Here is a 12,138-nt window from a genome sequence, read left to right on the forward strand (position 1 = left end):
TAAAATGTGTATAAACTTTTCAAATGTGTTTGCTGCATATGAACCTGTCTCATCGGATTCTGCTGGTTTCTAGTATTATAAATGAACTGCATACTGAGAAGGTCCTTAGGAATAAGATCAAAATGAAAAGAATGGTGCCTTCAGCTATTTAGAGTATAGAATTTCACATGGTAAGTTATATTAATTAGAAGGCATATAGAAATAAAAAAACATTATAAGATGGACATCTCTTTTCATAGGGCTGTGAACAATTCAAATTATGGTTGGAGAGCCCTGAGACTACTAGCACGGAGAAGCCCTCACTTCTTCCAGCCAACCAACCAGCAGTTTAAAAGTTTGCCAGAATATCTTGAAAACATGGTAATAAAGCTAGCAAAGGAATTACCAGTAAGTAATACAGATGAATTTTTTCATATTCTTTAGGTGATGTTATCTAAAATGATTATCACGATTTGAGCAAAGAAGCTGAATATACCGCTTATCATGTGGAAAAAAATAATGATCTACAAACAAACCCCCATTTTTAGAATAAGGAAAAATATGAGTATATATTTATAGGAAGAACATAAATTGATAAAGTATCCTAAATTACATGCTGTATAAAAAATTTATTAAAGTCCATAATACTTTGGTTAAACTATTATTCCACCTGTAAACTCAGACATGAAATTTTTCCTGTTTGCCAATGCCCTTTTATCAAACAGGATCTGAGGGTAGCAGTAGGCATCTTGGCCTATCTTTTTACTCTGTTCTCTTTTCTAATACAAGTTTCTCATATTACTACAACTCAAAAATTTTTAAGAACACGGTTGCTCCCCAGGTTTTCCCCAGCCCACTGTTAACTGTACTAAGATATTTACAAATCATTATACTTTTTATTGGCTTCCTTCTTCCCAGGTTGGGGGCAGGGGGAGTCTTTCTCATTCTCAGATCTTACCGTCCACTCCAAGTTACCACCATCCCATTTGTGATCCTCACCTGCCATTCCCATTTAATATGCTCAAGGATAAAGTTCTGGGTCCTCTATTTGGAAACTCAACCATTCCTGTCTAACCTGAAAGTATCCCCAGGTATTTTACAAGTCAGCATTCTTTGAAACATTCTTCTTCCTCATTTTAGCCTCCTTCTGAAGAAATAAAAACAGGTGAGGATGAAGATGAGGAAGATAATGATGCTTTACTGAAGGAAAATGAAAGTAAGAATTGAATTTTCTTGGCTATTTTACAAAATTGGAAAAGATTGGGGTTCTTTGTTGAGAGGTACGTTATTTGATCTACTTCTCAACTTCTACCACTTATCTCAGCTGTTTCTTATAGTGAGGAATTTTAAACATTGTTTGACAACTTGTAATTCAAATATTACATTTTATGCAATAAAAATGTGGAAGTGACGGGAAGGAAGGTACTTACATTTGAAGGCGACCCATACTTGTTAATTTTGACAGGGATGGGGGTGGTTAGAAGGGAGCACCTGGTTTCAGGGGAGGCCTTCATAATTACACTAGAGGCAACAGCTTTAGCTTTAAAAGAAGTATTGAGGGGCGCCTGGGTGGCTCAGTGGCTTCAGCATCTGACTCTTGAATTAGGCTCAGGTCATGACCCTAGGGTCATGCGATCGAGCCCTGTGTCAGGCTCCACGTTGAGCATGGAGCCTGCTTGAGATGCTCTCTGCCCCTCTCCCCTGCTTGTGCTTTTTCTGTCCACTCTCTAAAATTTAAAAAAATAAAATACTGATTTCCTAGTGATCATGACTGTAAGAACAATATTCAACCCACAGAAAATATAGAAAGGAATTGTTTTACTTTTAAAAACAAAGCTTATGAAAGGTGATTAATATTTCAGTGGCCCCGTAACTTCCCAGTTCTGTTGTACTTTGAATTGTACATGTCCTCATACTTTGTACATAATTTACATTTTGTGTGTTTTCTAGGCCCTGATGTCCGGCGAGACAAACCTGTGACAGGGGAACAAATAGAAGTATTTGCCAACAAGCTGGGCGAACAATGGAAGATCCTGGCTCCCTACTTGGAAATGAAAGACTCGGAAATTAGACAGATTGAGTGTGACAGCGAAGATATGAAGATGAGAGCTAAGCAGCTACTAGTCGCCTGGCAAGATCAAGAGGGAGTACATGCAACGCCTGAGAATCTGATGAATGCACTGAACAAGTCCGGATTAAGTGACCTTGCAGAAAGTCTAACTAATGACAATGAGACAAATAGTTAGCTTCTTTTTCCTTCATTTTTTTTTTTTTTATTAAAACTGTGATAAGATTTTGTTACCAAGCAGCATTTGATAAGAGGTCCAATGGTTTTGGTAAACAATAAACATTTTTATAACAGTTGTTGTACAGTTGGCTGGTGCTCCAAGAACAAAAGAACACATTGGCTCTTGATGACTGACCTCAGGGTTTCAGAAGGGAGTAGGTTGGGAAATGGCCAAAATAAAGTGACCTCAAGGTCAAGTATCTTTGTTAAATATTTATAATGAAGTCAGTAAGCAATATTTAGGGAGCATGGTGTTTCCTTATATGCCAGATTAGATTCCTGCATGCCATTAGTAGTTACAAAATTTAATGTGCTGTTCTGAAAATCCCAGAATGACTTTGTGAAACCATATGACTGCTCTATTCTCATTCATTTGTGCTTTAAAGCAAAGGATCAGCAAACAATGGTCCATTTTCCACCTGTTTTTACAAGTAAAATTTCATTAGCACAGATGCAGATTCCTTTAAGTATGACCTAAGGCTCCTTTCATGCTACAACACAGTTAAGTAGCCACAACAAAGATTATGGCCTGCAAAACCTAAAATAATTTACCATCCACCCTACCCATTACAGAAAATGTTTACCTTATTTCTTTTAAAGTTGGAGGTTGGCAAAGTCTAAAACCTAGTCTTTTTAGCTTTACAAAAATTATTTAACCTCTTTAAGTCCTTAAAATAGAGATTTATACTTCAGGGACTATTGTGAAGTTTGAGATGTATTATGTGAATGCAATCTATAAACAGCAAAGCACTATGTAGTAATGGCTGGAGTTACTACTATCTATTAGTTACTAGCAACCAGAAAGATAGTTACTACCATCTATTTCCCACGTAAGTATTAGGTCATCACTGTTCATTTGTTTTGAATCCTGAAAGGCTACTAAGTGCTTATTACACCATAAATGTTCTTGCTTGGGCTTAACGTCCCTAGCTCGTCCTGACAGTGATACAGCACAGCTGTACTATCAAAAGGGCCTCAGTGCTCATGGCACAGTATACAAGGCACACTCAACAATGAAGACATTTTCTGGTCTACTCTCCCTTCTCAAAAACCTTATATGCAAGGCTGAACTCTAAAATAGCCTTACTTAAAACACTGATATAAGTCCCAATTTCTTATACTTAAAAAAATCTTTGGAATAATGCTTATTTGGATCAAGTAAGATGAAATCAATTTTATAACAATTAAGGAATTACAATTTTAAAATTCTAACTCCATACAAGACCTACTTTGTTCTAAACCTACCTCACCTGATCCAGTAGCTTACAGCATCCTGCAAATCAGAAATGTGAATTCTAATTGCTAAATTTATGTCCTCAAAATTGTTCAGACCAAGACAGAATAAAAACTGCAGTCACAAGCCTCATGGCAATATCTAGGAATCCTTACCATTCTTATGGTATATGGTCTCCTCCTCCCCATTCTAGTCTGTACCCTCTTCCAAGGCAAAGGGAATAATGACTGCTAATAATTACCATTTAGCTGAAGAAGCTATTTACAAGTAAGTTTCCCTGAAACGCTTATTTTATCCCGTCTCTGATTTTATCATATTGTTCAAAGTTTAGAGGAAAATGGCCATTATTCTCTAGGAAACTAGTAGTTATCGGTGCTGTGCTCTGCAGAGCATTAAAACAGCCTAAGATCGGACATTTCATGATAATCCCCCAAACTTCATTTTACATACCTAACTCAAAATCAGAGACAAATTGGCTAATTTTCTATCTTTGTCTAGCAATCAATCAAGATGAGGAACTAATTAGAATGTGTTAAAACGTAAGAAACCTACCATACTGAAACACCACATATTCTTGGTATTTTTACCATCACTTTAAAAGTCACTATTAAATTCTGAGATAGATATGGAGATTTTGGGAACAGATGAAAGTAAAAACAATTGAGCCAAGGAAAAGAGCAATAAACGTCATTGCAGTCAGCATCCAAAGAACTCCATTACTTTTACAACTTTATATTTCTTTTAAACAATATAATGTGAGGAGGCAAAAAAAAGATAACATTTTTTAAATGGATGCTTAACAGCAGAATAAGACTAACCATCTGCAGAAACTGTATAGTATTACATATTACCTAAACTCAACCCAAGCTCCAACACTCAGTAGACAAAAGACTTGAGGTCAGAAGCTGTTAGTCCCTCCTTTTTTTTTTTTTTTTATTAAATATCCTCATTTTCTAAAAATAAGCAACCAGAGCTTGTCAACTTTTTTTTTTAAAGGTTGATGACTACAAAACCATTGCAAAGTTAAATATACAAACCATAGTACAGAGAGACACAGTAATAAATGTATAATCAAATGTACTATTACTGATCACAATTTATTTTAAAGTCATGAAAAGCCAGCAACAGTCAGGCTGGACAAATACTTGATTGTACCCATGTTTCCATGGGATGTGGGCAGCAGCACTGAGTAACACAATGAGAAAAACACTTACTTCCTTTCTACCTTCCTGGTAAAATTTTTGTTAGATAAGGCAAAGGATGGGCAGCTATGAATCACCGGTGGTTTGAACCATGCAAGAACAACAACAAAGAGTAATAGGTGTGCAATAAACATCTGATTGCTGAATCCTGGGCTGAAAAAGGGAGAAAAAATTTATCACAGAAGGTAATGGTTGAAAGGCATTTTCAGATGAGAATTTTTAAAAATTAATGCAAGAAATAAGCTTTTAAAAAATATCTTCCTGCAACCTTTATACAGGGGAGCACAGTCCAAAGGCAATTTTCTTTATTCTGTAATTTTTTTTAGGTTGATCCACAGAGTGGTCTGCTTCCACCCTCTTTTGTTCCACACGAGGGGATACACATAAAACCACCTAAATAGCTTCTGCTAAAGCTCTGGATTATAGAAATGATCAACAAATAACATTTATTTCACACCTAAACATAAATAGCTAAAATTACTGTTCACTTTCCTCTTCCATTATTTCAACTCTGCGAGGCCCATACAGTAATACATATGCTATATGCCAGTCTCCACCACCAGAAAGCCGCAAGATATCCTCTGGTGTCACGATGCTGACCTTATCATCATCAAACTTAATCCACTCATCTGAAGAACAAGAGAAGAAAATGAAATTAATATCCTAGAGGATTTTCTCAGTTTCATTTCAAAAAAAAGTACTGAGTAATTTTAGGCTAAGTAGTATTCCATCTATCATACTAACAGTTTTCCAAGTGTAGTCCAGGGACTACTCTGGTTCATTTTCAGCGATACCATAAAAGTCATAATTATTGTCGTAACACTATTAAAGCATTAGTTGCCGTTTTGCCCTCATTCTCTCAAGTGTGCTTTGGAATTTTCCAGAAGTCACAGAAGATGTGTGATAAAGCAACAGACAAAATGCAGAAACAGTTAAGAGGATCCAGCTGTCTCCTATCAAGCCAGACAAAACAGACCTACAAAATCAAATCAGTACTATTTCTCTTGCTATTTTTTGTTTTGGAAAATAGTTATTTTTAGGTTATTTGTGTGATATGTTTTTTTTATTACTGTCAGTTTTCACTGAATTAATTTCTCAGTAAATATTAGGAGAATCCTTAAAAGCAAAAGCTCTTTGTGGACCTCAAAAATTAAGAATGTAAAAGGGTTCTAAAACCAAAAAGTTTAAAAACCAGTGGGTTACAAAATTTGTACTAAATAAACTGTTAACATAATTAACAACTGGGAAAACAAAAAAACAACAACAATCCTTACCTTGTTTCCTTTTTACCCATGATACATAATGGCCTGAAGAGCTAGACCTTCCCTGATGTGTTAACACTGCTTGCAAATCATAGTATCCACAATTATTGGAGCCAATATCTAAAAAAACGTAAATCCAACATTAGACAATGAATAGGTGCTTTCTCAAGCTAGGTAAGCAAGCAAGAAGTCTGATGGTTAGTCTAGAGAAGTACTACTCTATTATTAGAATTCAGTAAGACACTACTGTTCAAAATTAAGGATTTATGAAAGATATTTTATGAAATATGGTAGTATTCACAGAACTAATGCCAAAAGACTGATTTTTACTGTGTCTAAGGCACATTTTAAGAAATCTGACTTTTTTTAAAGCATGCTATCTGAAAAAATTCCTAAGTGCCAATACAATAATTTTACCTTCAACACACACACACACACACACACACACACACACACACACACACACACACAACACAGTAGTAACTCAACTGAAGTTATTTTTTCCACTTACCATCAGCAAAAGAAAAAGGTTCATATTTAACTTCTTTCTGGGGACTACTCTTTTTGTCACTCTGAGGAGAAAAAAATTTAACTTTAAATCATGATATTGGAAATAAAATTTATATTCTCTAATAAGTATTCATTTCCACAAATATTTACTGACTACAATACAAAACAAAGACAAAATGTAGTCTACCTTACAATTTACTAAAACGATATAACTATAGTTAACATAAAACTGTAAACCCAAAGAATCTACACTCCAGCAATACAATCTTGTATGTATAGTAACAGACCCTCTGACCAACTATAAGCCACTAAACCTAGAGCACAGCAGTGAATAGAGCATTACAGATAAACTGTTCTAGAACACAGAAGGAAAACCCAAGTCTATATTTTAATCAAAATACTATCAAACCACATAGGATAAGAAAAAAAAAATGGTTATATCAATAAAACAGGAAAGTCAAATTGCTGCAACATTAAAGCTACTAAGACATGATCACCTGCTCAAATGAACTGAATCTTAGTTTAAATGAACTAAGCTCTTTAATTCAGCAAATATTTACCTAATATCAAAACACAGGATTTACTACTTTAGACAAAGGTTTGTAGTGGGAACTCTCCCTGCCTCAGCCCATTTCAGTGTGTAATACAAAAATTAAATTTATCTAGGCATATGGACACACATTTCTTGAAAACTGTAATGCTAATGAACACAATGCAAGCAGTTTAAAGATAGGTGGAACAACAAGAAGTCAAAGGATCCTACAACAAAAAAGTGGCAATTAGGTCAACCATTCCTTTTAATATAATTAAAATTTAATATTGAGAGTAACCATAGGAAAAGCTATAGAAAATCATTTTTTAAGTTATAGCTAAATTAGAAATCTATCATATGTTCACGTAACCACAAGGCAATAAAGGGAAATGAAAAACAGAACAAAGAGAAAGCAAAATATAACAGATTTAAGAAATCAATAATTATATTAAATGTAAATGGTCTAGAGGCGGCTGGGTGGCTCAGTTGGTTAAGCGTCAGACTTTGGCTCAGGTCATGAACTCACAGTGAGTTCGAGTCCTGCATTAGGCTCTGCATGACAACAGAGCCTGCTCAGATCCTCTGTCTCCCTCTCTCTCTCTGCCCCTCCCCTGTGCTTGTGCTCTCTCTCAAAAATAAACTTTAAAAAAATGTTTTAATGTAAATGGTCTAAATATACCAATAAGAAGAGATTAGCAGAGTGTCTTAAAAAAACATGACCCAACTAACTCTATGGTGTCTACAAGAAACTCCTCAAATATAACTATATAGGCAAATTTAAAGTAAAAGAAAAGATATCATGCAAACATTAACAAAAACAAAGCAACGGTGGCAATAGTACTGTCAGATAAAGTAGACTTCAGAGCAAAGAAAATTACCAGGGGCAGAAAGTGACAGTGCATAATATAAAGGGGTCACTCCACCAAGAATACTTAGCAATCCTAAAGTGCAGGCACCAAATAACAGAGCTACAAAACCTGCACATCAAAAGCTGACAGAACTGGAGAAACACATAAAACCACAATTTTAGCTTCCTCACTCTCAACAATTGATAGAGCAACATCACCATCAACCAACTGAATCTAATGAACATCCAAAGAACACATTCCATTCAACAACAACAGAATGCAAATTGTTTTTCAAGTACCCATGGAATATATATCATAGCTAAAGGGAGGGAGAAATTTTTGGAAGCCATGTATCTGACAAACAATTCATATTCATATCTATTATATAAAGAACTCCCAGAGCGTCTGGGTGGTTCAGTCAGCTAAGCGTCTGACTCTTGATTTTGTCTCAGGTCATGATCTCATGGTTCATGAGATCGAGCCCTAAATCAGGCTCTGGACTGACAGCACAGAGCCTGCTTGGGATTCTCACTCCCCCCTCTCTCCGTCTGCCTCTCCTCTGCTTGTGCTCCCTCTCTCAAAATAAATAAGTAAACATTAAAAACCATATATACAGGGCACCTGGGTGGCTGAGTTGAGCATCTGACTTCAGTTCAGGTCATGATCTTGTGATTTCTGAGCCCTGCATTGGGCTCTGTGCTGACAGCTCAGAGCCTGGAGCCTGCTTTGGATTTTGTGTCCCCCTCTCTCTGCCCCTCCCCCACTTACTGTCTCTCCCTCTCTCAAAAATAAATGTTAAAAAAAATTTTTTTTATACACACACCACACACACCTATACATAAAGAACTCTCAAAATTCAAGAGTAAAAAATAGCACAATTAGAAAATGAGAAGACATGAAAAGACTTTTCACCAAAGAGGAAATACAGATAGCAAATAAATACATGAAGACACAGTCAATATCAGCCCTTAGGAAAATGCAAATTAAAAGCCACAATGAGGGGCGCCTGGGTGGCACAGTCGGTTAAGCGTCCAACTTCAGCCAGGTCACGATCTCGCGGTCCGTGAGTTCGAGCCCCGCGTCAGGCTCTGGGCTAATGGCTCGGAGCCTGGAGCCTGTTTCCAATTCTGTGTCTCCCTCTCTCTCTGCCCCTCCCCCATTCATGCTCTGTCTCTCTCTGTCCCAAAAATAAATTAAAAAGTTGAAAAAAAAAAATTAAAAGCCACAATGAGGTATTGCTGCAAACCTACACAAATGGCTAAAATAAAGAATAGTGACACCACCAAATTCAGTCATATGCTATTGATAGGCATCTAAAATGGTACAGCCTCTAGGGAAAACATTTGAGTTTCTTAAAAAACGAAATGTACAACTACCATGCAATCCAGCAACTGTGCTCCTGGGTAATTATTCCTAGAGAAATGAAAATTTATCTTCACACTGAAACTGGTACAGGAATGCTTATGGTAGCTTTATTCACAATAAACAACCCAGCTATCAATAGTTAAACTGTGGTATACGCATACCATGGAATACTCTTCAGCAACTCTACAAAATGACCTGGACTAATTTCCAAAGAATTATGCTGAGAAAAGAAAATCTCAAAGGTTACATACTACATGATTCCATTTATATAATGATCTTGAAATGACAAAATTACAGGAATGGAGAAAAGTCAACAGTTGCCAGGAATTGAGGAGGTAGGGGCCAAGGGAAAGTGGGTTTGGCCACAAGGGGGCAAGTATGCAGAAACTTTGGTTGATGAAAATGTACTGCATCTAGACTGTATTAATGTCAATTTCCAGGTTATGATACTGTATTATCGTTTTGAAAGATGTTACCACAGGGGAAACTTGGTAAAAGGTATTTGGATCTCTTCGTATTACTTCTTTTAACTGCATGTGATTCTACAATTATCTCAAAATAAAGCTTAATGTTTAAAAATAAAAGCATTTAATACACATACAGTAGTAATTTGTAGAAGAATTTAATTTTAAACTTGATATACAATATCACACTAGAAATATCTCGTTACCAGGAAAGATGTTTTTCATAATGAAAAAAAAAAAAAGAATCCAACACACAGTTCAGCTGTACCTTATCTGAACCTAAAATAATACAACTTATTAAATACAAAGTCTCCTAAGATTGTGATTTTAGCAGTTAAAGGCAGGCACACCAGCAGCACCTAAAAGATACAACTTAGTTGTCACAGTAGGCATAAATGAGCCAATACTCTACAACATGAATTCCATCTTAAAATAGAGATAATTCCATGACTTACAAGGAAAACAATAAAATACACTAAAAACACTAGGCAAGATTTTATGTAAAGTACTTTGAGGTGATAAAAGAACTTTAAGCTTAAGCTACATATTACAGGGAAAAAATATTAGGGCTTATTCTACCATAAAGGGCCCACACACCATAACTAGAGTTCTTTTTCTTACACTAAAATATACCCAAAACTTTTATGAATAGAGAAAATAGAGGTTCATCCATTTCTACTAAGAGATTAACGATAACAAAGTAATTGTTGAACAGATTAAAGATTAAAATATCAAAATGAGAAAATCAGCAATAAGAACCTACTGTCTTTGGCTGCTGATTCACTTTTTTATCTTCTAGATCCTTGAATTTTGATCGAAAAGAGACCATTTTCTCCTGAAGTTCTGGTGTACATAGTTCGTACACGTCCAACATAAGAGGAAATTTAACATCCTATATACAAACCAAGAAAAAAAAATGTGTAAACACACTTATAAAGGTAGTTATTAAAAATATCTATAACACTTTTATAGTAGTACTTTCATAATCAAAAGAAGTTGAAAATAAAATTTATAAAAATCACCTGCAAACCTATGCAGCTGAAAACATCACAGTGCTTATTTTCAATCTGGTCCTAATTTTCCTTTTTAAATAGGCTCCATGCCTAACTTGGGGCTTGAATGCAGGATGCTAAAATCAAGAGTCACATGCTCTACCAACTAAGCCAGCCAGGCACCTGGGTCCTAACTTTTTAAGGTAAAAAAAAAAATTTTTACTTTTTTCCCCCCAATATTCTAACCCATAACATTAACCACAGAGGAGTTACCAAAATTTACATGACAAAAGAAGCATTTCAAAAACATTAGATCAGGGGCACCTGGACGGCTCAGTCAGTTACGCGTCCAACTTCAGCTCAGGTTATAATCTCACGATTTGTGGATTTGAGCCCTACATCAGGTTCTACGCTGACAGCTCAGAGCCTGGAGCCTGCTTTGATTGTGTTTCTCCCTCTCTCTGCCCCTCCCCTGCTTGTGCGTGCTCTTGCTCTCTCAAAATAAACTTAAAAAAAAAAAAAAAATTAGATCAGTTGCTGTGAAAATAATTGACACTTATAATGGACAATGGAAATCAATTTACAAATGGGGTCACTTAATGACTCTTTGTAACTTGAAATATTCCTTTACACAGAAATAAGTGGTACAGTTTAATAACTAAATATTAATACATATTTATAGTTAACACTAGTAAATACTTCCAACTACATTTGACCCTATCATGTAACACTAAGTATATCTAAAATTGTATTAAGAATTTCAGCCGTCTCCCAAGGATCAAGGACTGTGGATATGTAGCAGAGCTACAGTTCCATAAAACAGTTCTTAAGGCTGGCTCTTACTGAAGAGATTATAATTACTGCACTAGAGAGTGTAGTGTGTTATAATACTGCTGGGTCAGTATCTATGGAGTTGAGGATCTGCTCTAGAGCAGTGTTTCTGGGAGAGTGAAGGGCAACCATCAGAATTAACTGGGAATCTTTCAAAAAATTGTAAGACCTCAGGGCCTACTTCAATCAAATGCTATGGGTGCTGGTGGTAAAAATCAGGCATGTGTATGAATGATTTAAAAGAAAAAGGATAGGGGCGCTTGGGTGGCTCAGTCGGTTGAGTGTCCAACTTCAGCTCAGGTCATGATCTCAAGGTTCACGGGTCAAGCCCCGTGTCAGGCTCTGTGCTGACAACTCGGAGCCTGGAGCCTGCTTCAATTCTGTGTCTCCCTCTTTTTCTGCCCCTCCCACACTCACGCTCTGTCTCTCTCTCCCTCAAAAATATAAATAAACACACAAAAAAAATTTCTTTAAGAAAAAGGACAATAGATAATTCCAATACACAGTCTTGGTTAATTAAGAACCACTTATGTAATGTTAATAACTTCCCTTACAGTATTTTGAAGTTTATCCCTAAAGGAATAAAGAAACCTTTAAGTCAGGGATTTCTATCAAAGAATTACAATATTTTA

The 12,138-nt window shown here is 35.9% G+C and overlaps 2 protein-coding genes across 3 annotated transcripts in view; one reads left to right on the forward strand and one right to left on the reverse strand.

Moving 5' to 3' along the window:
- THOC1 (THO complex 1) overlaps positions 1–4,867 on the forward strand; it is a 55,406-nt gene extending 50,539 nt beyond the window's left edge. The window contains exons 19-21 of the mRNA XM_011288080.4: positions 240–387; positions 1,120–1,195; positions 1,930–4,867. Of these exons, the coding sequence (XP_011286382.1) occupies positions 240–387; positions 1,120–1,195; positions 1,930–2,225 (520 nt within the window). The 3' untranslated portion in view covers positions 2,226–4,867. The remainder of the gene's footprint in view (positions 1–239; positions 388–1,119; positions 1,196–1,929) is intronic.
- Positions 4,579–12,138, reverse strand: part of USP14 (ubiquitin specific peptidase 14) — a 52,909-nt gene continuing 45,349 nt past the window's right edge. For both annotated transcript variants that reach the window (XM_045041739.1, XM_003995057.6), the window contains exons 13-16: positions 10,447–10,575; positions 6,476–6,536; positions 5,977–6,084; positions 4,579–5,331 (exon numbers count right to left, since the gene is read on the reverse strand). In XM_045041739.1, the coding sequence (XP_044897674.1) occupies positions 5,180–5,331; positions 5,977–6,084; positions 6,476–6,536; positions 10,447–10,575 (450 nt within the window). In that variant the 3' untranslated portion in view covers positions 4,579–5,179. The remainder of the gene's footprint in view (positions 5,332–5,976; positions 6,085–6,475; positions 6,537–10,446; positions 10,576–12,138) is intronic.

Source organism: Felis catus, chromosome D3, assembly GCF_018350175.1.
Source record: "Felis catus isolate Fca126 chromosome D3, F.catus_Fca126_mat1.0, whole genome shotgun sequence".
In the NCBI taxonomy this organism is placed as follows: domain Eukaryota; kingdom Metazoa; phylum Chordata; class Mammalia; order Carnivora; family Felidae; genus Felis; species Felis catus.